Source organism: Macrotis lagotis, chromosome 3 (assembly GCF_037893015.1).
Source record: "Macrotis lagotis isolate mMagLag1 chromosome 3, bilby.v1.9.chrom.fasta, whole genome shotgun sequence".
Lineage (NCBI taxonomy): Eukaryota > Metazoa > Chordata > Mammalia > Peramelemorphia > Peramelidae > Macrotis > Macrotis lagotis.
The window spans coordinates 287,523,590-287,549,558 of record NC_133660.1 but is presented as its reverse complement, the minus strand read 5'-3'; the positions used below and the strand labels follow the sequence as shown (position 1 = coordinate 287,549,558).

The 25,969-nt window shown below is 56.7% G+C and overlaps 3 protein-coding genes across 4 annotated transcripts in view; 2 read left to right on the top strand and 1 right to left on the bottom strand.

Annotated features, from left to right (window-relative positions):
- The first annotated feature begins 2,867 nt into the window (after positions 1–2,867).
- Positions 2,868–8,470, top strand: TMEM109 (transmembrane protein 109). Of its 2 annotated transcripts, none has more exons than XM_074231371.1 (4): positions 2,868–2,975; positions 6,007–6,248; positions 6,892–6,994; positions 7,259–8,470. In XM_074231371.1, the coding sequence occupies exons 2-4, from the start codon at positions 6,015–6,017 to the stop codon at positions 7,645–7,647; spliced, it is 726 nt and encodes a 241-aa protein (XP_074087472.1). In that variant the 5' UTR covers positions 2,868–2,975; positions 6,007–6,014; the 3' UTR covers positions 7,648–8,470. The 2 variants fall into 2 exon arrangements, with proteins under 2 accessions (XP_074087472.1, XP_074087471.1); XM_074231370.1 differs by lacking the exon at positions 2,868–2,975 and adding an exon at positions 3,681–5,480.
- Positions 8,471–9,036: 566 nt separating this feature from the next.
- Positions 9,037–22,003, top strand: TMEM132A (transmembrane protein 132A). The gene is made up of 11 exons (XM_074231368.1): positions 9,037–9,140; positions 12,335–12,549; positions 12,884–13,102; positions 13,351–13,682; positions 14,311–14,460; positions 16,530–16,725; positions 17,077–17,220; positions 18,673–18,875; positions 19,779–20,055; positions 20,158–20,349; positions 20,657–22,003. The coding sequence occupies exons 1-11, from the start codon at positions 9,059–9,061 to the stop codon at positions 21,716–21,718; spliced, it is 3,072 nt and encodes a 1,023-aa protein (XP_074087469.1). The 5' UTR covers positions 9,037–9,058; the 3' UTR covers positions 21,719–22,003.
- The window catches only part of SLC15A3 (solute carrier family 15 member 3), a 23,150-nt gene continuing 19,094 nt past the window's right edge, over positions 21,914–25,969 (bottom strand). The window contains exons 5-8 of the mRNA XM_074231369.1: positions 25,268–25,436; positions 23,934–24,092; positions 22,811–22,969; positions 21,914–22,205 (exon numbers count right to left, since the gene is read on the bottom strand). Of these exons, the coding sequence (XP_074087470.1) occupies positions 22,051–22,205; positions 22,811–22,969; positions 23,934–24,092; positions 25,268–25,436 (642 nt within the window). The 3' untranslated portion in view covers positions 21,914–22,050. The remainder of the gene's footprint in view (positions 22,206–22,810; positions 22,970–23,933; positions 24,093–25,267; positions 25,437–25,969) is intronic.

Genomic DNA, 25,969 nt, shown 5'->3' with positions numbered 1-25,969 from the left:
AAGTACTTCTCATCAGGAGAAAGAAATCAGGGGTAAGGGAAGGGCCATAAAGCCTCCTACCCTCCTCTGGGATCATACAGTCTTTGTGAAATGAGGCCTTCTTGGCCAGTTTGTTTCTTCTTTTCTGTTCCAGGTAAAGGGAGTAGAGCCTCTCATCTAGATCAGGAGTGAGAGTGATAGCAATCCAGGCATTGTGTGTCAAAATCCAGCCCAGATGTTGCCCAGCCTGGCATCAGTGCCCCAAGGAGTGACCTTGGAGATTCCAGTTCGAGCATCTTTGGATATGATCTTGGCATGGCCCATGCTATGTGGTAACTAGACATTAGTAATTAGAAGTTTAAACCTGCCCTGCTCAGAGGGTATGGAGGAGGATGACCCTGGGGGATGGGGAAATGCTTTTCCATAAGTTTTTTCTTGCTATATCTTCAAAATAAATACCTGTCTGTAAAATCCAATCAATGTTAAGTGATTAAATGGAACTGGGGTGCTAGTCATTAGTCCCCCAAAATGAGGGAAACATAACCGCTGGGCTTGAGTTCATGCAAAGAAGAGATACAAGCACCTGAGCTGGAAGAGATGTCATTCCTGGCTCTAGGAGAGAAGGTCAAAGTGTACCAATTATACATATAAAATTGCAACACCTTTCATTAATTCGATTCCTTCACCCTTTTCTCAAGAGCTTTGCTTATCTTTGTCAAATCCCTTAATCTTCTAGACTTGAATAATAATTAGTTACTGGTCATAAGTTATTAGAATAATCAACATAAATTTGCGAAACTTACTTGTACAGTTGGCTGTGGGAAAGCTCAGAGTTTAATTAGAATGATAAAAACTGACTTTGCTCTGGAAGCACCGCCCTACTATTCACTTTCTCTTGGAATAAATCTTTTCTCTTGTTTCTTCCCAGATAAAGGTTAATTTCTGAGAGTTTCTCCCCTTCTATTTTATCTTTTATGAACAGCTCTACCTCTTGGGAAAGAAACTTCTATTTTCTGACTTAATTTTTGTATTTAGGCCAAATATCCATTTGAAACTTTTGTAACAAATATGCTTAGTCAATCTGGCTGTAACCAAAAAAGAAAGGTCTTAATCTCCATGAAGTTGATCATTCTCTGTCAGGACATAACATCTCATAGGACACAGTGTGGGTCTGGAATCTGAAGACCTAGACTCAAACATCACCTTTGATGCTTCCCCATTTGTCTTTGAGCTAATTACTTAACTTCCCTGGGCATCAGGTTCCCTAACTATAAATATAGGAATTGATGAGGGCTGAGCTGTGGTTTCTGAGGTTTCTTTCAACACTAGAGCTGATGATCTCCCAGTGCCAAGACTTTACACGACAAATCTGGCTTACCTCACTTTTTCCCTTCTAGATTCTTGCCTCCCCATCTGCCATCAAGATTAAGCTCAAGCCACTTTCTACTTGAGACCTTTCTTGATAGTGCCCTCCCCATGTCTCCTGTCTCCCAAATTACTTTTATTTTGTACATATATTTGCCTGTTTGCCTGAATCCCAGTAATGTGTGGATTGCAAGGTCCTTGAGAACAGGGGCTTTTGGGTTTTTGCCTTCCCATCTCCATAGTTATTGCAGGGCCTGCACACAGCGTAGCAAACATCTAATAAATGCCTATTGACTCTAAAGGAAGCACGGATTTCTTGGACAATGCAGGTTCTTTTTTAAATTAAATTTTTTCTTAAAATCAGCAAAATTCTGACTTTGGTCCCTCCTGTTCCCCCCTCCTCCCCCTTTCCCTTCAGGTCTCCAAAGTAGTAAATGCTTAGTCCTTTTCTCCTGGCCCTGGCCTCAGCCATTACTGTTTCCAGAATCACATTTAAACGCTGCCTCTTCACCCAGTGGCAGACTTCTAAGATTCCAACCCTTCTCCACGGTACATTATCTATAATGTCTCTGGAAGAAACTATGGAAACTGCACCTGAGAACAGAAGCAGATGAGGAAAGGCACCTCCCTTTCCTCCAGAGAGGCTGGTCTGTGGCTGTGTAATATGGGGGGCTCTTCAGGGAGAGAACCCCAACATGGACTGCTTTTACTTAGAGGTCATTCTCTTTTTACAGTGAGATGGATGGGGGAAAGTGGAAAGCCAAGGAGCCCCAATCTGAGTAATTTTTAAAGAAGGCCATAAGCTCCCTGCGGGCAGGGTCAACTCTGTTTTTCTCTCAGCCTGGGGAGCGGGGCCCAGGAGAGCCGGGCCCAGAAGAGCCGGGCCCAGGGGTTTGGCTTGGCTGCAGTCAGGTGGCCGGGGCCCGGTGGAGGAGGCCGAGCATCCTTAAGGCCGGGCCCTTCGTCCTGCCATAGTCCGGGGGACCTGGGCAAAGAGGGCGGCGGAGCCGGGCTGCAGCCTGCGGACAGGGCCCGGGGCCCCGGACTGGAGCTTCAGGTCGCCCTGGCCTTGGCAGGCCGGGCCTCCGCGGCACATGCGGGGAGCAGAGGGCCGCCTGGCCCGGCCGGGCAGCCGCAGCCTCCCCTCGTCCCACCCGGGCAGGGCCGGGCCCTGGGCCCGGGGGAAGGCGCCCCGGCCGCCACGCGCACGTCCTCTGCGGCCCTCCAAGCGCCCGGCCGCCTCCGGCGTCTCCTCGAGGCCCGCCGGGCCCCGCCGGGGCGGCCCAGAGCCCGGCCCTCGACCGGCCACCGCCACGGACGGGGGAGGCGTGCGCGCCGGGGCGACCTGGGGGTCCCGGGCAGCCGGAGGGGGCGACCCGGGGGCAGGCCGCGCGCAGGGCGCATGCGCCGGTGTGCGGGCCGGGCCTCGCAGGCCCCCGGGCCCCGGGCGCCCATCTCGGGCTCCTGCCGTGGGCGGGGCCGCCGCGCCCCAGGGCGCACGCGCAGGCCCCTCGCGGGGGCGGGAGGCTTTCCCGGGGCCCCGCACGGCGCAGGCGCAGAGCGTCCGCCAGGCTCCGAAGCAGCGCGGCGCTAGCGGATCCCCGCGTGAAGGGCCCACGTCGCCCGCGCGCGTGAGTCCCGCCGCGGCGGGGAGGGCCGGGGAGGGCCGGGCCGCGGGGCCGCGGGGCCGCGGGTGCGGAGCGGCGGCGGGGGGCGGCGCGGGCGGGACAGGGGACCCGTTGCTAGGTAACGGGCCGGCGTTTCGGGGCCGCGGGGGGCCCGCGGGGCGGCCGGAGGGGGGACGCAGCCGCCGCGGCCGGGCCCAGGGGTCGGGGCGCCCCCGCGGGGGTCCCCGGGCCGGGCCCCGGGGCCCCGCCCAGCGACAGCTGCCAGCCCCGGGGGAGGGGCGGGGGCTCCCCCTGCGGCCCGGCCCCCCGTGACTCAGTGCGAGAACCCGGGGAGCCGGGAGGCGCGGGGCCCCCGCCGAGCCGGGGCTCCCCAGAGCGGGGCGTTGCCCCCCGAAGCAGGGACTGGGCGCCCCGAGGCCGGGCCTCCGCGGGCCGCTATTGTTGGGACTCGCCCCCCCACCCGTGAGCCGGGGGGAGAGCCCCGAGGGCCCCCTGTCTCCCCGAGGCTCGGTTTTCTCATCTGTAAAATGGCATGAATGGACCCGGGCCCCGGCCGGGCCCCCCCGCTCCCCCGTGCCGGGCGGGCGCGGGCCCCAGGGCTCCCCCGGAGCCGGTGAGCTTCTCCCGGGCCCGGGACTGGCAGCGGGCAGTGCCCGCAAGGGGGTCTGGCAGCCTCCTGGGTGGGCGGGGCCGGGGGACAGAACCGGCCCTGGGATACAGTGTTTCCACCCGGACTTCCCCAGGCTCCCTACCCGGGGCCAGCCTGGAGAGCAGGGCAAACGCCTGACTGCTTGGGGGCTGCTCAAAGACTCCATGGAGCGGGCACCCGTCGGCACCAATGCCAACGGGCCGACCCGGGCAGGGGAGCGCCGATCCTTGCCCTTCTAAAGTGGAGGAGGCCCTGTCTGTTCCGTCATTCTTGGAGCGGTCATGAAAGGAAACCTTAGCCCTCCTCTAAGTTCCTGACTCAGTTTGTACTCAGATGCCTTCGCCTTTGGGCATTGGCAGCCGTCTGCCCCTGGCACATGGCAGAATCAGAGGCTTTCTTGGTGCCACTCTCCTCCTCGTGGCCTGCCTTTTTAGCAGCTGTTCCCAGGCCTCATCTCACTTCTTCAGGCAGGACAGGGAAGAGCACTTTCTGGCCGGGCTTGGATTCTCTTCCTCCTCTCCTCCTCTTGGTGCTTTCAGGCTGAGCTTTCCAGTGAATTGGGTTCCACAGAAACCTGGCAAACTTGACTGTCCTCTCACCATCTCAGGAGTAGGTGGACCTTCAAACCCCCTGAAGAGTACAGGTTCCCTCTGCAGCTCCCTCCATGCCCCTGGAAGCAAAAAGAGGAAGAAGCGGGGTGTTTGCTGTCCGACATTCCAGGAGAGCCGACTTTCTTGGGGCTTCTTTGTCCCCACAGAGTAGCTTCACCTGGGAATCAAGGCTCAGTCTTTAAGTGAATTGCCCCTAGCTGCCACTTTCTGTTCTTGAATATTCTGGGTGCTGGAGAGCTCACCCCCTCTGTGCTCTCTGCCCCTTCCTTTGCAGCCTCTTTTCATCCTCTTGGGAGGGGTCAGGGTCAGCCCAGAGAGCTGAGGTCATCCCTCACAGCTTTGACTCCTTTCATACTTCCTGTATCTGTTGTACCACTTCAACATTGAGGCACACGGACTAGGGAAGTTTTACCCAGAAGTGGTGACGTAAGCTGAGGGGAAGGTGCTCGTCCTGAAGGCCAGAAGATTTGGGTCCACAACTTGTCCCTTCCTATTTGTGGCATATCTCTGGCCAGGTCATTTCTCTGAGCCTCAGTTTCCTCTTCTCATAGCTGACCCACTGTGTTTTTGTGAGGCTCACGTGAGCCAAAGTTTATATAGGACTGTACAGAAGTCAAGTCAGTGACCCATTGGGCTGAGACTGTTGAGTTGTGGATGGAGCCTTGGAGACCATGGAGCCTAGTCCTTGGGTAAAATGGAAGCTCTGGAGGGGAAATGACTTGCCCGAGGTTGAACAGGTAGAAGTGAGGCCAGAATTTGGACCCAGGGCCTCAGTCTGCTCTTTCTATTGTTTCTGCCCAGTTTTGTTCCCTGATTTTTTTGGAAGGACCTTCATTAAGACATGCTCCCATTGATTGCCACCTCTCTTGGCTTTCAACAAAATCCTACTGTTTACCTACCTCTTATCATTGCCAACCCAACTCAATGTGACTGATTTCTGCCTTGAATCTTCCAGAAGCCACCTCTTACCAGTCTAGTCAAGTTTGAACTTCTAGCTTGAGGTAGTGAATGGAGACGCCTTGTCCTGAGTTCAAATCCATCCTTAGACACTAGCAGTCTGAGCCTGGGCAACTCACTTTGTCTTGTTTGCCTCCTCTGTAAAATGAACTGGAGAACGAAATGGCAAACTCCTCTAGTGTCTCTGCCAAGAAGACTCCGAATGGGGTTATGAAGGCTCAGGCCTGACTGAGATGACTGAACGAGGCAGCAGGCCAGCTGGCACCACTCACTTCTGTATCTGGCCCCCAGGTGAGCCCACGGTCAGTCCAGACCTCGGTGCCTCTGCTCTGCATTTCTGGAATGCTTCTCACTAGAAGACCTGATTCTCAGGTCATCTCCAGGATCCCCTCCTTGAGCCCAGCCTCCCCCTCTGCCCTTGACCAGCACTCACTAGGCGTAGGGAGCATTGTGTTAGAGACTTCCTTATCAGTGTCATACTTCTTCCCTGGCTCCCCTCAGATTCTGAACCCCCTGAGGGCAGCTGTCACATCTTCCCTCTCTTTGTATTTTCTTCTTCACAATTTAGAACTCTGTACTGCTCTGAGGACTGGGTAAAGAAAGGCCAGGAAAAAAAAAAGGCTAGAAAGAGGAGCCAGGAACTAGCTGATTAGGTGTGGCTCCAGTGCAAGGCCCCACGGTCTCCTTCGTAAATACTTTTCCAGCCGGCATCTGGTCTTTTTCCAGAATCAGGCTTTGGTTTGTGAGCCAACCTGGCTTCTACGGGACTCTAGAGACCAAGTCGATAATAATGTCTTTTTTTTCTTCTTCCTGGCAGGCAGAGCCATGTTGAGATTGGGAAATAGATTCTTAATGGGGCGAATTATGCCCAGATCACTCTTGGTGGCCTTCGTGGCTCTCTTCCTTGTCCTGCACATGGCAAGTTCCCAGCAAGACTTCCATTCAAGAAAACAGCCAAAGAGGGAGCCCCCAACAGATTTCCTGTCCCAGACAGGATCAGCTATTCAGGAGACCTTGGACTCCTGGATTGGGCCTGAGATCATGCACGTTGTGGCTGAGGTGAGGTTTCCTGGCTCGGAGAACTGACGGGGCTGTCCGTGGAAGGGGAAACTGGTTATAGGTCCACTCACAGTTCAAGCCATCACTTCTAGTTCAGATTCTGTGAGGCCCAGCATCCCTGCAGTTAGGAGTCTAGGAAGAATAAGGTAAACACAAGTCATGAAGGATGGGCTCAAAGAGCCAATCCATTGGCAAAATCTGCTTCCCTGTCGAGTCTGACTTTTATCTAAATGTGCCCAAAGACTTCACTTTCTTGGTGGAGGAGAGAGATCTGATATCCAGGCTTGGGCCTGGGAATTTGTTTCCTCAAGTGGAGTCAGGCCTTGGTAGTTCCACTGGGCTGATAATATCGTTTAGTGGTGTGAATGTTAGCGGCAGGCCCTCTCCTTGAGTGGCTAGCCATTTCAGACCCAGACGTTCTTAGCCCACAGGACGTCCTAAGCCTCTAGGGTGGCTCTGATGGCCGGGGGGAGGCCGGCCCAGGACGACCAAGTTTGTGGGCGTTTTCTCCCCGGAGCTTTGGGAGCCCCCCTGCAGCATGAACTGGAAGTGGGCCCAGGGTTTATTTTAGATCTCTGGCCTGGGTTGGGAGGAGAGGCCTGGCCATTCCTCACATTCACCCAGACACTCTGCTCTCTCCTAGACCTTGTCTCAAGTGCTGTGGGCCACGTCCTCAGCCATCTCCGTGGCTTTCTTTGCTCTCTCTGGGATCTTGGCACAGCTTCTGAATGCGATGGGGCTGAATGGTAAGAAGCGGAAGGTCTGGCTGGGGCCCAGGCCAGACAGAAAGGAGTGATGACCCTGGTCCTGGGTGGGGGGGGCGGGCTTGGTGTATGAGTGACCCTCTGATGCTTTTTCAGAGTCTAGGTCTGGGGAGGATGGCTCCCTTGAGGGGTCAGTATCTTCCCCTCTTGCTAAAACGGGGGTTCTTATCCTGTGGAACCCCCCCCCAGTCTGACTTTGGAGTGTTATTGGCACTCTCTGTGGATCTAACTGACTCTCTCTCCTAGGTGACCACCTCACCCAAGGCTTGAGGCTCAGCCCCAGCCAAGTCCAGACCTTCCTCCTCTGGGGAGTGGGGTCTCTCGTTGCCTACTGGGTGCTGGCCCTGCTCCTGGGCTTGCTTTTGGCTCTGCTGGGCCGGATCCTGTGGGGCCTGAAGCTGGTCATCTTCCTTGTGGGCTTTGTGGCTGTGGTCAGGTCGGTGCCAGACCCCTCCATCCGGGCCCTGATGCTTCTGGGACTGCTGACCTTGTACGCCCTGCTCAGCCGGCTGACCGGCAGCCGCGCCTCGGGAGCCCAGCTGGAGGCCAAGGTGAGAGGCCTGGAGAGGCAGGTGGAGGAACTCCGCTGGAGGCAGAGACGGGCAGCCAAGGCCACCCGCAGCGCAGAAGAGTGAGGGGCCCGGGGCAGAGGGGAGGGAGTCCTGGACGTCACCGCCCCGTCACCACACCAAAGAGCTGAGCTGCCTCTGGATCACGGAGCCCTCCGCCTGCCCCAGCAGGGAGATGAAGACCCATTTCCCCGCCACCCCCCTCCTCTCCTCAGGGCCCCTCTTTTAAAGAGGGCCTCTTGTGGATTGGCTCCTGAAGCCTTCCCTTGCCCCCAGCCCAGCCTGGCCATGGAGTGTTGAGGGGGGCCTGGTCATTCTCCATCTCCTGCTCCAACCCTTAAAGCTAGCTCACCACTGCCATGGCCTTCCCGGAGACACGAGGGCACAGATGGACCTCAGGGCAGCCTGCCCGCCTCCGCCCCCGGTGCCCCTGCCACCTCTCGCTTCTGACTCTCCTTGCTTCCCTCTGGCCAGCTCCTGTGTCCCATGCACCCCCCCTCCCCCCCAGGAGAGGAGGCAAAGCTGCCACCTGAGGATGGCTGGGGGGGCAGAGAAGCCCCATAGGGGCCCGTGGGGGGCCGGGATGAGTAAAGTGCCTTCAATCAAGCCAGCAGTGCCTGCTGCCTGCCCGCTGTACCTCGGAATGTGTCTCGGTGTCTGACACCTGCCAAAGAGCCCCCGGCCTCCCGTCGGGCCCGGGGCAGCCCCCCGCCCCCAAGGCTCCGGGGGAGAACCAGCTTCCACATGGCCCCCTCCCCTGCAGCATCACTGCCCAGCCCGGCGCCCAGAAGGAGGTCCCTGGGAGAGGGGGGCAGAGGGCCCCGCGGGGCCCCGGGTTTTAGCGGCCACAACGCGCGCTGTTTGTCTCGTTCCATATAAAACGTCTTTAACCCGAGTCTCGAGTGGCTGATTTCGCCCCCCCCCCCCCCCCCCCCCCCCCCCTCCCCTCCCCTCCCCTCCCCTCCCCTCCCCTCTCCCCTCCCCTCCCCTCCCCTCCCCTGGGTTGGTTCCGACGGTGCCCGCCAGGGGGCGCCTGGAGGGGCGCAGGCCCGCCCCCCCGCGCCGCTGCGCCTGCGCAGAGGCAGAGGGGCCTGGCTGGGGCCAGGGCGAGCCCTCCCCCCCGCGCTCCCTCGTGCACCCCTATTTGTGCGCCCCGCGCGTTTTCTCCCACTTGCGCGTTTGTGGCCCCCTAGGTCCCGGCGCACGTGCGCACGCTCCCGCCCACGCGGGTCCACGCCCCCCCGCCAGCTTCTCCCGGGGCGCCCGTGCACACGCGCGGGGGCCCCCATTGTCCCCGCCCGGCGCCCCGCTGCCGGACCCCCCCTGCTCCCCGCGCCCCGGCTCCCCTCCCGGCCCCGGGGGGCGGGGCGGGGCGGGGCGTCCGGCCGGCCCCTCCCCCGCGCCCGCCCGCTCGGGCTCCATTGTCTGCGGGCGCGGAGCGGCGGCGGCCCCGGGGCTGCGGGGCCGGGCGGGCGGCATGGGCGCCGGCGGCCCCCGGAGCGCGCGGCCCGGGCTCGGCCGCCTCTGGCTGGCCCTGCTGGCGCTGGAGACCGTGCGAGGTGAGGGGGCCCCGGGCGGAGCGGGGGAGCCCCGGGCGGGCTGCGGGGTCCGCGGACGCGAATGGGCTGCGGGCTCGGGGAGCGCTGGCCTGGACCCGGCCCCCGCCGCCAGGGTCCCCGGCCGGCCTCCCTCCTGCCCGGGGACCTCTGGCCCCCGGGGGCCGGTCCGGCTTTCCCCGGCCACCTCTGGCCCCCGGGGGCCGACCTCTTGCTCCCCTTACGTTCTGGCCCCCGGGGATCCGATCCTTCTTCCCCAGCCACCTCTGGTCTTTGGGGGGCGGAGCGTTGTTTCCCCCCAGCCACCTGTGGCCTCCGGGGTCCGACCCTTCTTCCCCTCCATTCGTCCCTGGCCCCCGGGGCCCGATCCTTTCCCCAGCCCACTCTGGCCTCCGGGGTTCCGATCATTCCCCCCAGCGCACTCTGGCCCCCGGGGTCCGATCCTTTCCCCCCAGCCCACCCTGGCCTCCGGGGTCCGATCATTCCCCCCAGCGCACTCTGGCCTCCGGGGTCCGATCATTCCCCCAGCACACTCTGGCCCCCGGGGTCCGATCCTTTCCCCAGCCACCTCTGGCCTCCGGGGTCCGATCATTCCCCCCAGCCCACTCTGGCCCCCGGGGTCCGATCATTCCCCCCAGCCCACTCTGGCCTCCGGGGTCCGATCATTCCCCCCAGCGCACTCTGGCCCCCCGGGGTCCGATCCTTTCCCCAGCCACCTCTGGCCTCCGGGGTCCGATCATTCCCCCCAGCCCACCCTGGCCTCCGGGGTCCGATCATTCCCCCCAGCCCACTCTGGCCTCCCGGGGTCCGACCCTTCTTCCCCTCCCTTCGTCCCTGGCCTCCGGGGTCCGATCCTTCTTTTCTCTCTGCCACCTGTGGCCTCAGGGGGTCGGATCATTCTTTCCCTCAGACACCTCTGGTTTGGGGGTTCACCCCTTCTTCCCCCAGATACCTCAGACTGTCAGGCGCTGCCTTCTTTCTTAGCTCCTACCCCAGGAAAACCCCTTGGTTTGGACTGCTCCGTGTCTCCCAAGGGGTCCTAATTCATGGCGGTCCGGCCCCCCTACATTTTCTGATGTGGGAGCCTCCCCTGGTCTGTCTCTTGTGTCTTCTGCTCCTGGGAGGGCCCCTGGGTCAGCATCCTTCCTTCCACCTGGGCTTCACGGGGCCTCTGCTTCCTAGTGGGAGGGAAGGAGAGAAAGAAGGTGGACATCACCCTCAGGGAGGAAGGGCCCTCACCCACCTGCTAGACAGGTGGGATCAAACAGATCAAACACTTGCCCCTTCCTTGTGGAGGGACCATGATGTCTCTGTGACTGGGGCGGGGAGCAGCACCCCTGTTTCTCTCTCTGTGGCAGGGTGGGGAGGGCAGAATTGGGACTGGAGGGCCTGAGCCTTCCCCAGGGAACTCAGCAGGATGATCCCGTTGTGGGGCAGATGGGAAGCCCCAAGGACAGTAGCCCAGCCTGAAGTTGGAAGCTTCTCCTGAGCTGGGTAATGTGGCCTGGTGGCAGGGCCTCCTTTATGGCCCCATCCACCTGTTCCCCACCGAACCCCAGGACCTGGAGAAAGAGAGGGGCACGCCATCACGGACATGGCCTTCCCTCCTTCCTGGAGGGGCTGAAGATCCTCAAGGCGGCATCTTTGAACCCCCTGCTCCCCTCCCTCTGGACCCTGTGAAGCAGAGCAGTCGTCAACCCTGCCCCTCGGGCAAGCCTTTGAAAGTACTTCTCCCATCCACCAGCCCCCATCATTGGATCCTCCCCATAACTTACCCCAGAGGCAGGGAAGGCGGGTGTTATTATCCTTCCTTTACGGATGGGAAAGTTGAGGCTCAGAAAGGGGAGTGAGTGGCCCACGCAGACATCTAGTCCAACCTGCCCCTGAACAAAGGCTCCCTTGGAACCGAATCTGGGGGAGGGGGCATCTAGACTGGCTTGAAGTCTTCCAGGGCAGGCGGAACTCAGCTCTCATTAGAAAGCTTTTCCTGACACCAAGCCCTTGCCCTCTTTGTCACTTCCAGCCATTCTGCCTCTGGGAGCAAACATAGCCAAGTGAACCCTTCTTCCAACTTATCAGCCCTTTTTGGTCAGACCCATCCAAATAGGACCCGGACTCAGAGCCATTCACTCTCCAGGCTGCTCTCCCTTGGACATTCTCTAGCTCATAAATAATCCTTTCCAGATGAGATCTGACCAGGGCACAGGGTGGCAGACTCCCACCTCCCTAGTCCTGGGCTCTGGGCCTTTTTTTTAGTTGGTTTTTTTTTTTTTTGCAAGGCAATGGGATTAAGTGTCTCACCCAAGGCCACACGGCTAGGTCATTATTAAGTATCTGAGGCTGGATTTGAATTCAGGTACTCCTGAATCCAAGCACCACTTAGCCACCCTACTCCGGGTCTTTCTTAAAGCAGCCTTGAATTATATCATCTTTTGGGGTGCCACATCACACTATTGACTCATTAAGTTTGTGGTCCACCAAGACCCCCAGGTTCCCCCCCCAGATGCACGAATGCCAAGCCATACCTCCCTCGTCTAGCCAGAATTAAAAATCAAGTCTTGTAGCCCTATTTTCTTGCCTACCTCACCTTCTAGAAGGGTAGGCACCCCAAGTCTTAAAGGAGAGGGTGTTCATGTCTTGGTGCTGAACCTTGCCCTGTTCTGCACTTTTTCCTTGTCTAGTAAATAGAGATCATAATTTCTCTTGCCCCTTAAACGGGACCCGAAGGGCTTGTGTGTGAAGCAAGTTCTACAGATAGGGCAATCATTGTCATTTCTGAAGAGGAGGGAGCCTCAGGAGCCCCAGTCATCTTACCTTCTCAGCTCAGCCAGAAGTAAAACCAAGGAAAGCAGCAGGAGACCTGGGGGGCTGGGGCGGGGGAGAAGGAATGAGTTGTAAAGGACACAGATGCATCCTGAACATCAAGACTGGAGAAGAGGTGTGGTCCTAGGGCTCCCTACCCCTGACCTTTCTGCCTGGGGCCTTCCCCATGTCTTGGCTCTGATCTGAATGGACTGCCTGGGGAAGTAGTGAGCTCCCTGTCACTGGATACACCACACAGGATGTTCAGGTGGAGCTCTGACCCAGGGGTGGTTTGTTTGTGATGCCTTCCTAGGAGCCCACTGTTTGCAGGGTCCACTGGCTTCCTCTGTCTCCACCCTGATAAATGACCCCCTCTCTGCTCTGTCCCCTCCCAGGGAGTGGAGACACGGAACCCCCTGATCCTATTTACCTGCCAGTTACTCTGGAACTCTTAGACTCCCCAGAGTATTTCCGCCTGCAGCAGATTGGGCGTTATCCTCCCGCCAACTCCTCACTGGGCTCCCGTTCTGAGACCTTCCTGCTCCTCCAGCCACAGCCCAGAGCTCAGCCTCTCCTTCAGGCTTCCTACCCACCCTTCACTACCCAGCAGGTAAGGGGGCTGCCCCTCAGGGGCAAGTGCTGGGAGGTGGGAGTGGCAAGGGGAGAGAGGTTCCAGAGCCAAAACTGCACAGGAGAAACAGGTGTATCCACTTGGAAAAAGAGGGACCTGGATTCAGATCCTACCTCTGAAGTTCAACTGCATTTGTGATCTTGGCTGAGTCATTTGCCCATCAGTTTTCTCCAGTGTAAAAATGAGGTCATTGGACCAGATTCCTTCTCAGGGTCCTCTTCCCCAACTGGATTTGGAGTCTGCTATTCTGGTGCCAAAGTCTGACTTCTCGAACCTTTCCCTCCCCACTCAGTGTCTTCTTTCTGCCCTCTAGGCCGTGCCAGTCTGGGCCACGGAGCCTAGCGGTATTCTTGCCACCTGGGATGTTCGGGCTGTGTCAGTGGAGCCTGTCCTCACACCGCTGGAACCCCATGCCCGGGTCCTCTTCTACCTCAAAGGGCAGGACTGGCAGCCTGGCCCCCGAAATCTTCCTTGTGCCCGGCTCCATGCCATCCATCCTCTGGGCACCATACACCAGGCTTGTCGCTTCCAAGTGAGTGGGACCCCCTCCCCTGCCTGTGGCCTTGGGGGTGGGGAGGGGTCATTCTAGGGATGGGAGGACTGAAAGGCTGAGTAGGAGAACAGGGTCTTCATCCACTCCTGGGAGGTACTGTGATGGGGTGGGTTGAACAGAAAGGAGGTGAGAGCCAGGCTCTGCTGGAATTTAGTTCCCTTTGGAATGATCGGGTCTCCCAAGGTGGGGGTTCCAGCTCAGACTGAGGCTTCCTCTCCCATCTCCAGCCATCCCTGGGTGCTTGCGTAGTGGAGATGGAATTCCCCCGGCATTGGTTCTCGAACACCGCGACCACCAAGGCTGAACTGGCCTATACCTTGGAGCTGGCAGCAGAGGACCCCAGACAGTGTGCCCCACCTGGGGAGGGGGTTCCCCCAGATCGACCCCTGCCCGTAGGATGGGTTGAGATCCAGCGGGCTGATCCCCCTCGCCAGCAAGAGGTACCCCTGGATGATGCCGTCCGCCTAAGAGTGTCTGATGCTGCCGTGAGACCTGGGCAGTCTTTCAACACCACCATCCTGCTGAGACACAACTTTACTGATAACTCCCTAACTCTCTGGTGAGTCTTCTGGGGATAGCACCCCCCCCCCCACCATCCCATTCCTTTGTGTTAGCTTTTCTAGTCTCAAGAACCAGCTGATGGGATCCCCAAATGAGCATATGTAGGCAGAGAAGAGAGGTGGGTTGGGGGCCCAGGCTTAGTTGAGGCTGCCTGAATTGGAAGCAGTCTGGACTCCTGTGTCTGTGATCTCCTCTCCCTTCTAGCCCAAGGTCTGTTCTGAGATTCCTTTCAGCTCTAACATCCCATGTCCTAAGGGCCCTCCCCACTCGCATGTTCCATGTTCCATGTGTCTTAACCTCCTTCCTCTCTCTGACATTCTCTGTTCTGGGTTCCGAGATCTCCTCCAGCTCAGACCTGAGATCCAATGACTGTCCCCCTACTCTACTCTACACCCCACCCCATATCCAGTGTTAAGAGTACTGGCAGCTGTTCGGTTGCTATGCCCACTTGGCTCTCATTTGTGAATTGGTTCTTGCACACACCTCTTCTCTCCCTATTCTGACCTTTTGTCCCCTGACAATGAGAGCTGTGTCCTCTGTTTCCCATCTACTCCCTTCCCTCCAAGGCTTGTGTCAATACTGACACAGATAAGTGACTCTGGTTGCCACCTCCTCATCTTCTCTAGGATCAAGGTCAAGAAGGGGCTACAAGTGATAGCTGCCCGTCCTGCTCACCCCTCCCTATGGACAGCCAAACTGGAAAAATTAAAAGGCTCTAAACATCACACAGTGCTCATCACCTGCCAAGTCACTGGGTCTGCAGGGTCAGACACCAGGTAGGACTGGCCCTCCCCATCCCAGAGGTGTATGTGTTTGCCTCTGTGCCAGCCAAGGAGGGGGGCAGCTGGGCTACTAAGACAAAAGAAATATTGTTCCTTCCCTGAAGGAGCTTGTGTTCTCATAGGTAGACAAACTCCATATGTGAATGATTAGGTATAAGATTCGTACAAAATGATTCCAAGGTACTTTGGAAGAGGGAGGACATGAGCAGCTGGGCGGGATCAGGAAAGGCCTTTCCCAGAAGCAAATCTTGAGTCTTGCCTTGAAGGAAGCTGGTGATTTCAGGAGACAGGTGAAGGTATGGGATGACTGATGCCGAAACATGGAGGTGGCAAACTGGCAAACAGACCAGTAGAGTTTGTAGGGAGGAGATATATGTTCAAAGACTGGAAAAGGTTGAAAGGGGTGGGGCTGTCTCAGAGAGGACTTTCTATCTGGGGGTCCAAGGGAGCCAATGGGGAGAAGGGTGACGTGGTCAAACTTGTGCAGTAAGAAAATCTTGGCAGCTGCCCAGAAGATGAATTGGAGCGGGGAGAGACTTGAGGTGCAGGGAGGGCAATTAGAAGCCCAACAAGCTAGGCAAGTGTGGACATGAGGGTCTGAATTAAGATGGTGGCTTAAGATGGGAGGCAGTGTTGTGCACGTAGAAGGACCAGATATGGGGGAGTGGGGGAGGAGTTCAGAAGAAAGGGTGAGCAGGAGGACCGTGGTATCTTGAACAGGAGCAGGAAAGCTTGGGAGAGGGATGGAGGGTTGGGGCCTGGAAGGCCAAAGGCCACAAATTTTGCTTCAGATATATGGAGTCTGGGATAACTCCCAGTTTGAGAAGTTCAACAAGTAACTGGTGATTGGGGACCAGAACTCAAGAGAAAGTCCAAGGTAGACTCTGTAGGTTGGAGTGTCTGCTGCATAGCGAGAACTGTGAACTTCTGAGAGCAGAGGGACAAAGTAGAATGTCCACAATGGTCTGTGAACACACCTACTAGATGATCCAGAAAGGGAGGCTGAGGAGAGGTCAGGTGGGGGAGATTGGGGGAGAAGTCAGAGAGAGCAGGGGAGGAAAGAATCCAGGAGGAGGACAATGGTGTTAGAGGCTGCAGGAAGGTCAAGAAAGACACAGCCTAAGAAAAGGTCATTTGGGTTGACCACACAGAGATCTGCCATGACTTTGTTTTTAATTTTTTTTATTTATTTAAGTCAATGGGGTTAAATGACTTGCCCAGGGTCACACAGCCAGGCAATTATTAAGTGTCTGAGGCAGGATTTGAACTCAGGTCCTCCTGACTCCAGGGTCAATGCTCTATCCACTGCGCCACCTAGCTGCCCTCTGTCATGACTTTGGAGGAGGACTCTCAGTTGAGGAATTAGGTGAAAGCCAGATAATAGAGAGCTTGGAGGAGAGAAAGACACCAGTAGAGATGACTCTTTCAAAGAGTTTGTCAGAGAGAAGCCAAAGACATACAAGGTGATGATAGATGGGGATGGGAGGATCTCTTGAAGGTTTGTAAAAAATGGCAGACTTAGGGCGGCTAGGTGGCGCAGTGGATAGAGCACCTGGAGTCAGGAGGACCTGAGTTCAAATCCAGCCTCAGGCACTTAATAATTGCCTGGCTGTGTGACCTTGGGCAAGTCACTTAACCCCATTGTCTTGCAATCCCCCCCCCCCCCCCCCCGCAAATGGTAGACATGAGTCTATTTGAAGACAAGAGGAAAGGAGCCAGTAGATGGGAGTGATTGAAAATTACAGGTAGAACGGGGATGAAAGTGGGGTTGATCCACTGAGGAAGATAAGATAAAAGATACTTCTTGTAGGGGAGAACTGCTTCTTTAGGGAAAGGAGGAAAGGCTGACCAGAGAAGGAAGGGCAGGGTAGGATGGTCTTGTTTTCTGGCATTCTTCTAGGGTATTGGGGAAAAGAAGAAGGCTGGGATCTGATGTGAGGAAGGAGATGTGATTGAGGGTGAGAATGAAGAACCAGGAATGGGAAAGGGGGCAAGGTGGTTTCCAAGCGTGGCAGCAGCCTGATCCTCCCTTGCCTTCTCTGGCTTGATTCTCCTCTTCCTAGAAGCTTACCTGGATTCTCAGAGTTCCTATGGGTGGACTTTGCTGTGGAGAACAGTACAGGAACCACCTCGTCCACCCGTCCAATCACATGGCAGCTGGAATACCCAAGCCAGGTCCCTGAGGCCAAGAAGGATAAGATGGTGTGGGAGATCCTGGTGTCTGAGCGGGACATCCGGGCCCTTGTCCCCATGGCAAAGGTAACAGACCATGGGCTGGGCTAGGGTGGCTGTGCCTGTTCATAGGCACCGCCTCAGGTCCTTGGGTCTCATCTTCTTCCTGATCCAGGGGCATACAAGGACAGTACTGGAGGCTCCTTAAGAACCCTGGGGGGCTTCTATGTGCCAGTCGTCTGCAGGGGTGGGTTTCCAGGGGACTTTTCCAAGAGAACCCAGGAACCAGTATCAGTGGTGCCAGTTAACAAGAATTCAGTGTCAGACCTCCACACAGTTGTTAAGATGGCATCAGGGGTGTGCTGGGCCCTAGGAAAACCTTGAGTTGAGAATCATAGGAACCCTGGTCACTAGCCTTGCCATTGGGTGACCTTGCAGACCGAGGAGCTGGTGAACACTGCCCCCCTGACTGGCATTCCCCGAAGAGTTCCCATCCGTCTGGTCACTGTGGAGCTGGGAGGCACTGTGGTGGAGGTCACCGAGCAGGTGGGCTGTGAGTCGGCCAACACCCAGGTCCTACAGGTGAGTGGCATGTCAACTCCTGCCCTGTCCCTCTGCCTTCTTCTTCAGTTCTCTAGACCTACAAGAAATGGGGCCCCTTCCTCCTTTAGAGGGAAAACTGCTCCCAGAAGATATCTCCCTGGATCCTCCCCACAAGGAAGTCTGCTTAAAGGTCTCCTTCCAGGGGGAGCCTACCACCTCCTATTCTGACCTTGGACAGCTCTTTCACAGCATCTAAATCGACCTCTTTGGACCATCCCCCATTGCTACTGGTTCTGCTTGCTAGGTTCAAGCAGAACAAGACTAATCCCTCTTCCAGCTGTGCAAGGGTGGCTTCTTCTTCTACCAGCTCCACATCCCCGATTCCTTCAAGTCAACTCCATAGTACTTGGTTTGGAACTGAAAGGCCTGGATTCAAATGCTGCTTCCATTTTCTCAGTGACCTTGGCCAGATGAATGAACTTTCAGGCCTCAGTTTCCTCAACTGTCAAATGAGGGTTTCAGACTAGAAGGCCTCTAAAGTCCTTTTCATTTACGTTCCCATGGCATCAAGACCCTTTTCCATCATGGCTCCTTTTGTGCAGACCTTGTCCAGATGCTCTAAGCAAGCTTGGAGAGCCAAGTGAAAGGTCTTATGTTTTCAGGAATATGGATTAGGACAGAACCCGATGTCACCAACAACAGTGATAATTCAGGAATCTGGCTGATCCTTCCCTATCTTAGTGTGTGGTTGTAGCTACGGCCAGGTCTTCATGGTCTTGCTACCCCAAACCCTGCCCCCCCACCCCCAACCAGTGTGCATGGGAACCCAGGCTTGTTGGAATGTCATTAAGAGGAGTCTGGAGAGGGAAAACATGATGGACACGTCAGTGGATTTCAATGGCGTGGAAAGAAGGTGGTTTATTTGGAGTCAAAAGTCCTGGGTCCAGGACTGGTTGCTATCATTTTGAGTACAGTCACCTTCCTCTCCTCTGCCCCAGAGCTGCCATTTTCTCCTTTGAAGGTGAATTTGATGGTCTCTGAGGTTCTTTCCAGGTGATCATAGATAGAAGATGTCTAAAGACCATTGAGTCGACATCCTCATTTTATAGTGGAGGAAACTGAAGCAGACAGATTAAATGACGTCTAGCTAGAGTCAACCAGCTAGTAAGTGTCAGGCAGGATTTGAATCCAGGTCTTCCTTGTTCCAAGTCCAATGCTCTTGTGTTGTGTTGTCTCTAAATCTGTGACCTTGGGATCTCTACACATTCCCCCCATGTTCCCCTTTGAAAAATGAACAGGTTGAATTTGTTGAGATTCCTTCCAGCTGGAAGTCTTTGAATTATGACCTTGGTCAAATCACTTCCCCCATGTGGGCCTGTCTTCCATAAAATTAGTTTAGATTAGTCCCTTCCAGCTCTCACCACTGGTCAGCTCTCCATCAAACCCCTCTTCACAATTCCCTTGCCCTCCTGAGCCCTCTCCTCTTTCCAGGTGTCAGAGACCTGTGATGAAGTGTTTGTGGAAGGCAAGGAGAGTCAGGGAGCCCAGGGCGTTCAGGTGGACTTCTGGTGGCGCCGGCTCCGAGCCTCACTACGGGTGACCGTGTGGGCCCCGCTGCTGCCGCTGAGAATTGAGATGACGGACACTACCCTGGAACAAGTCCGAGGCTGGAGGGTCCCTGGGCCGGCCAATGGGTAAGTTCAGGGCCTGGCTAGCCAGGCCATTTCAGGGGTTGTATTGGGCTGGCTGGCTGACTGTCTCTGCAGGTTGGACACTGGAGGGAACAGAACAGAGATGGGATCTTGCCAGAGAAGGTTTTGGGAGAGGCATAGGGCTGGGAAGAGGCCTCCCTGGATGGATTGGACCAAGCTGGGATGTGGGCATGGGAGGGCAAGATGAAGTCACCAAAAGCTCCCATTCTTCTGCCCCTTGGTCAGAAGCTGCTGGTGGAGATCTCTGCCCTGTTTTAGGGCTCTGCCTTCTTGAATAGGAGAGTGGTTCATGGGCAGCCTCAAGGCCCCTGGGCCTGTATTCTGATCCCTCTGAAACCCTGGCTTGGCCACTGAACCCATGGCCCCAAGACCCTTTATCAACAGGGCTGCCATCTTGTGGATGTTCTCCAAGCTCTTCCCATCTCCCTTAGCAAGGCCAAGGCCAGGTGTGACCCTGGGCACAGCTTGGGGCTCACTTTCCTTGCGCTTCACTCTAACTCATGATTTCTAGGACTCCCCCCCCCCCAACCACCCAGTCTGGGATCCTATAACCCCAGGGGTTCTTTTTTGCTTTTTGGGTGTCTGGACCCCTTGGGCAGTCTGCAGAAACCAAGGCTCCCTTCTCAGAATCATGTTTTAAAGGCTTAAATTAAACTTCATAGTATTTAAAAGAAACCCATTCTATGAAATGGAGTAATCAGTTAATTCAGGCCACAGGCCGTTGGTATCTAGGCCCTCAGGAGCAGGGAGTGGGGTCAGGGTAGAGTAAAGGACTGTGGGTAGGATCAGGGGACCAGGCTGGCATTGTCCTTGAGAGGAGGGAGGAGGATAGCCCAGTCTGACTGAGGGGGGCCCCTCCATTGACTTTTGTCCTTGGCTGGGTAGTGCCCCCACCGAGCCCGAGGAAGGAGCTGAGGAGGCAGACCGGCGGGCCCGGGGCTGCCGGTTACAGTACCAGCGCGCCGGTGTCCGGTTCCTCGTTCCTTTTGTGGCCCATCCTCAGGATGGAGGCCGCCATCTTACTTATCTCCTGGGCCCCGACTGGCTGCTGGACGTGTCTCACCTTGTGGGACCCCACGCCCGTGTCCAAGACCCCCGAGTAGCCACTCTGGAGGGTGGCAGCGTCCTGGTTGGACGGGAGCCAGGGGTGACGTCCTTGGAGGTGAGAAGGAGTGTGGGAAGGTTGGGCCAGGGCATCAATTAGCACAGGGGATGGAGGTGTGGGGCCTGAGCCCCTCCCCCTTTGGCTCTCCTTCCGCCTCAGGTCCGTTCGCCACTGTCCGACTCCATCCTTGGAGAACAGACCCTGTCCGTGACAGATGAGAAGGTCTCTGTGCTGGAACTCCGGGCCCAGCCGGTGATGGGCATCTCCCTGGCATTGAGCCGGGGTACAACCCACCCCGGGGAGATCACTGCCACGTGTTGGGCCCGTTCCATACCACCCGGCTCGAAACAGGTGAAGGCCAGGGTGGGAGAGGAGTCCGTGGCTGGGCAGGGTCGACCTCCCCAGAGGGAGGCAGGGTGAGGGGCTCCGGAGAGGCCGCAGGAGGGAGGCGGAGGGAGAAGACGGGAGCTCAGGTGGCCCCTGGCCCCTGCCGAGGGTGGAGGAAGGGGTCAGGGCAGGGAGGCCACTGACCTGGGTGCCTCTCTCCCCGTTGTCTGCTTCTGTGTTATCTCGTCTCTCGCCTCGCTCCCGTGGGTCTCTGTGTGTGTCTCTCTTCTCCCATTGTGTGGTGTCTCTCCCCCGCTCTGCCACCCTACAGGAAGTGGCCTTCTCCCTGTGGCTGACCTTCTCCGATCACACCCTGGCCCCGGCAGAGCTGTTTGACCATAGGGACTTGGCCCTGGCGGTTTCCACTGAGGAGCCAGGAGCCTTCTCCTCTGCGGTCCCTGGCAGGGAGCAAGGGGACTTCTTTGGGGGGCTGGTGAGTGGAGGGGCCAACGAGGGGATGCCCCTGCAGGTGGGGCTGCACTCCCCGGAGTCCTGCCGTCGGGGCAAGCACCGGCCCCCACTGGCCTCAGCCACGGCTTGGCTGGGGGGGCCCCCAGTCCCCCCACAGCAGCCTGAGCAGGTTCCCCCAATTACCTCTGCTGCTCCAGTCACTGAGAGCAATAAGGGAGGAGGGAGGCAGCTGGGGTCAGGGGGAGACGGGGGCCTGAGGAGCAAGTTTGAGCGTCCAGAGGACCTAGGGGAAGAGCAGGAGGAGGAGGAGGAGGAGGAAGAGGAGGAGGAGATGGTGAGGACCCCTCAGAGGGTGACAGACCTGGAGCTGGGCCTCTACGCCCTTCTCAGCATCTTCTGCTTGGCCATCCTCATCTTCCTCATCAATGGCGTGGTCTTTGTACTGCGCTACCAGCGCAAGGAGCCCCCTGACGCCCCAGCCTCTGGGGGCCCCACCTCCCCCCAGCCCCACAACTGGGTCTGGCTGGGGACGGATCAGGAGGAGCTGAGCCGCCAGCTGGACCGGCGACCCCCCCGGGAGGAGAGGCCCCCGAGCCCAGCCCCTCCTGCCCCAGGGGAGGGGGGCTGCCACTGTGAGGGGGGAGGAGGAGGAGGAGGTGGCAGTAGTGGCAGCCCAGACCCCAGCCCACCCCTGGGGGCCACCCTGCCACGGAAGGAGCCGGGTGGCAGAAGGAAGCGGGTGGAGTTTGTGACCTTTGCAGCGGCCCCCCCGGCCCGGCCCCCCGAGGAGCCCCCGGCCCCCGCGGTGCAGTCTATTCTGGTGGCCGGAGAGGATGACATCCGCTGGGTGTGTGAGGACATGGGGCTAAGGGACCCTGATGAGCTGAGAAGCTACATGGAGAGGATCCGGGGCAGCTCCTGATGGCCCACCCTTGCCTGGTCTGGCCTGGGGGCCTCTGGGCCCCGAGTCCTGGGAGCAGGTGTCAGAGAGTGCCCTTCCCCAAGGTCAGATGCTTCTCTTGTGGGTGTTGAGTTGAATCATCCCATCTCCCTGCCTGCCCCCCCAGCCCTGCCCCCCCCTCCCCACATCACTGCCGCAGGCTGAGGAAGGGCTGGTGCCCCGTTATTTATGACAAATGATTTATTCTTACGCTGGGTACAAAATAAAGTGGAAAGGAAAGTGGAGCCCGAGGTGGTGAGCCTGTCCTTGTGGTTGTCGACCCCAGCTGGCCCGCCCGCCATCGATGGCCTCCCTCAGCCACCCTCTCTTCCCGGGCAGCGGCGGCAGGCTGGCGGAGGTGCCGACCACTCATAACGGGTGGCGATCCAGAGGAAGAGGAGACCAGTGGCAGCCTGGATGCCAGCCAGCAGGAAGAAGTAGAGGTCCATCCGGCAATTGTTAATGTTTCCTGCAAGATAGTCAGGCTTGAGCCCACGGGGCCCCTGCCCTGGCTGCAACATGAGGCAGGGGCTGGGGAGACTGGGGACACCACCTACAAGGCTCAAATTTCCCTGGGCTCCCCCTCAGGGAAATGAAGATGTGGGTGACTCCCCTGTTGACCTTCATAGCCCCCCCAGGGTTGAGTGGACTTGGATTGGAACCCTGGGGGTCAGGGGGCTTCAACATCACTCCCACTTGCCCCTCTATCGCAGTGTGACCTCTCCCCATAAAGAGAGGTTCCCTGGGTTGCACCATGGATGTCCTACTCTTCCCCCTCTCTTTTGACCATGAGACACCCTTTGGGGGGGGGTGAAGGGCAGGAGGAACAGGGTTGGGGTCCGGGCTCTGTGGCTCCTTCCTTGTGGGATGGAGCTAGCCGCTTCCTTTGGATGGGCCTCAGTTTCTCATCTGAGGAGTTTGGACTAGAGACCGCATTGATGATCATACCTCTGACACTATAGCCATGTCCAAGGACACCCTCATGTCTGTTGGCACAGAATAGGCAGGAGACGCCCAGCCGCCAAGTTTATTCATGTGCCCCTTCCCATGCCCCTGCCCTACACAGACACATACCATAGTCCTCCGGACAGTGCAGCCAGCCCCCTGCTGTTAGGGACAGCAAAGCCACCAGGCCAGAGCCCAGGATAGAGCCGATGCCAGATAGGAAGTAGAAGATGCCCATGATGGCCCCCTGCATGGAGCGGGGGGCTTCTGAGTAGGCAAACTCCAGACCTAGGAGAGAAGCAGCAGGGGAGGTGAGGGCTGGTGGAGAGGGGGCAGGGAAGGAGACCCCAAGCCCAGGTCACACAGGCTAGGAATGGGCTTCTCCCTTAAAACTCTGCCCATCTGCCTGCCCATCCAGTGCTGCAGAAGAGGGAAGGGGTCCATATTTCAGGACCAGAGAAGGTCAGAGACCAATGGGCATCAGAGGACAGTCTGGTTTGGTTCTGTTTTAGACAAGGGCCAGGCCTCTGCGCTCCCCAAATTGACCAAGCCAGAATAGGGCCAGCCTAGGATGGGGGGACGCAGAGGTGTGGAGAAAGACTTTGGGCTCTGGTCCTGTAACCAGTACCTTCTCCCTGTTGGACCCATGGAAGCCTCCCTTGGTGCCCACTTGCCACTACTGGCCCATCACTGCCCTGTCCTGTTATCCCAACTCCTGCTCCTTCTCCTTCTCCATAAGCCATCCACCCCTTGCACAATCTTCCTGTGATTTAGTGGGGGGGGGCACCTCAGATTTCTTTCTGCTCTTCTGAACCTTTTGTCCCAGACCAAAAGTGATAGAACGTGGCAGGAGTGACAACTATGCCCAGGTGCAATGGGCTTCCTTGAGAGGGCAAATCTCCTCCCCTTGGAGATCTTTAGGAGGTAGTTGGAGGACCAGGCACATTGGAGATAGGACTTGACCCTCCCAGCGAGGTTGCTTCCAGTTCTGAGATTCTGTGGTCCTTCCTCTGAGAAAGCAGGGGATCCAGGGAGAACCCCTTTTTCTGCATGTTTCAGAGCTTCTGGTTCCATAGCAATCCCCAAGTGGGGAACCTTTTTGGCTTCTGGGTTCACACTCAGTCATACACTACATTCAATCAAGATGGCACCCACCATCCAACCATCCCTCCTTTGATGTCCATGCACACATCCCTGGCATGCTCCTGGCCTTGTCTGGGGAAAGGAGAGTTAAGAAGGATAGCCATGGTACCTGAGATGCTGGCAAAGATCTCACTGATGCCAATGAGGAGATACTGAGGGATCTGCCACCAGATATACATAGGTGCTGCAAAGTACATATCCTGTCCAATTTCCTGAGCCACCGTCTGGTTGTGGTGAATGTATTGGAGCCTCTTGGTCTCCACAATGCCTGTTGGGGAGTCATCAAGGTTGAGAAACTCAGGGAATTATGAGCTCCATCATCTACAGTACTAATTTACCTACCAGTGGGCATAACCCTACAGCACAGGCTTGCTCCAATAGGCAAGGAATTGGGTTATGAGAGGAAAGTGTGGTATAATGGGAAAGCCCATGGACTGGCAACCAGGAGACCTAGGGTAGAGTCCCAACTTTGTCATCCTTACATATGACCCTGACCAAGTCATTGCCCTGTTTTGGGCTCTGTGAAAGGAGGGGTTGTGTTAGATGCCTTAGAAAGACCCTTTCAGATCTCCCATTCTGTGTTCCAAGGTATCCTTGAAAGCACTGATAGTCCTGGGTAGTACTCTTCCAGCTTTGCCATTCTATGTTCTAAGGTTCTTTCCAGCTATGAAATTCTGTATTCTGATCCAAGTTTCCTCTAAACTTTAACATTCTATGTTCCAAAGTCCCTTCTAGCTCCCAGCATGCTATCTTAGATGTCCTAGAATCACTCCCCCTTCACTAACACATTATTTTTAGGGCTCTAAATGACTTCTGTGACATTCTGTGTTCCAAGTTCTGAAGTCCCTCTCAGTCCTGATCTATGTTCTATATTCCTTCTGTGGTCTGAAATTCTATGGCCCATCATCTAAACTCCTGTTCAGCACTGGCACTCTATGCCCCATATTCTAAGTCCCAACCATCACTCTGTTCTATGTTCTAAGGCCCCACCCATCTCCAACACTCTTGCCCCATGTTCTAAGTCCCATCAATCACTCTGTTTCTATGTTCTAAGGCCCCACCCATCTCCAACACATGATGTCCCATGTTTTAAGACCCTACCCATCTCCAATACTCTGTGCTATGTTCTAAGGCCCTGCCCATCTCCAAACACTCTTGCCCCATGTTCTAAGACCCCTCCCCATCTCCTACGTATGATGTCCCATGTTCCAAAGTCCCATCTAGTTCTGGTATAATGTGCTCTGGTACAAGGATTAGCAGCTTCATCTTTCCAATCATGATGTGTCTGATTTAGCCCTACAGCCTTAATACTAGTTTAGGATAACTTCTGTTTCTGCCTATGATGACCAGATCTGGTCTCAGCTCCCTTACCCTACACTGTGGGTTGTTGGGAAACCCTCGCCTATGTCTAGTAGGGTTCCCCCCCCCATTCCCCAGAATGACCTGCCACAATGACGGAGGCAAAACCAAAGAACATGCCCAGGGCCATCTTCTTGAGGAGTGAGGGGAGCAACTTCCTCTGCTGCAGGAACGGATCAAGGACACGGTCTTTCAGAGGGACCAGAATCAGCACCACGACCACATTGGCCAAGAGGAGCCAAGCTGCCGGAAACTGGGAAGGAGGGAACCAGATCAGGACCTATCATGATGCCTGAGAAGCAAAGGGTGGGGAGGGGACTAGGTCAGGGTCTCTCACATGCCTATGGGATGTTCCCAGAGGAGCACAGATGGAAGATACCAGCTCAGGTTACTAATTAGGCGAGATTCAGTAGAGGACCACCCCCCCCCCCCCCGCACAGGTTCAGAGAGGGAGGCAGGACAGAAGGCAGAGATAAGTGGTGAACCAAACAGATACTCCCTGGGAGCCAAGACGCAAGGTTCACTCTCGCTCTGGACCTCCCCATGGCCCAGTGAAGGGCTCTGTTCAAGAAAGATGGAAGTGGAATCAAGAGACCTGAGTCTGTCCTGGGTCATACACTACCAGCTGTGTGACCTTTGCAAAGTACTTGACCTCTCTGGGTTGCTTGTTTCATGATAGGTAAAATGGGGGGGATTAATGTTCCCTATAGGGTTGGCAGAGGAAGGGCTTTGAAACCATCAGGGCACTAGAGAAAGGGAAGATGTTCCTGTGAATTGGACTGATTG

What these genes read in the sequence shown, in the direction of transcription:
- TMEM132A (XM_074231368.1), top strand. Translation starts at nt 9,059, where the DNA reads ATGGGCGCCGGCGGCCCCCGGAGCGCGCGGCCCGGGCTCGGCCGCCTC. An exon ending in GATAACTCCCTAACTCTCTG is followed by an intron (nt 13,683 to 14,310) that starts GTGAGTCTTCTG and finishes CATCTTCTCTAG; the next exon opens with GATCAAGGTCAAGAAGGGGC. An exon ending in CAGGGGTGACGTCCTTGGAG is followed by an intron (nt 20,056 to 20,157) that starts GTGAGAAGGAGT and finishes CTTCCGCCTCAG; the next exon opens with GTCCGTTCGCCACTGTCCGA.
- TMEM109 (XM_074231370.1), top strand. Translation starts at nt 5,423, where the DNA reads ATGACTGAACGAGGCAGCAGGCCAGCTGGCACCACTCACTTCTGTATC. An exon ending in CTTCTGTATCTGGCCCCCAG is followed by an intron (nt 5,481 to 6,006) that starts GTGAGCCCACGG and finishes TCTTCCTGGCAG; the next exon opens with GCAGAGCCATGTTGAGATTG. An exon ending in TCATGCACGTTGTGGCTGAG is followed by an intron (nt 6,249 to 6,891) that starts GTGAGGTTTCCT and finishes GCTCTCTCCTAG; the next exon opens with ACCTTGTCTCAAGTGCTGTG.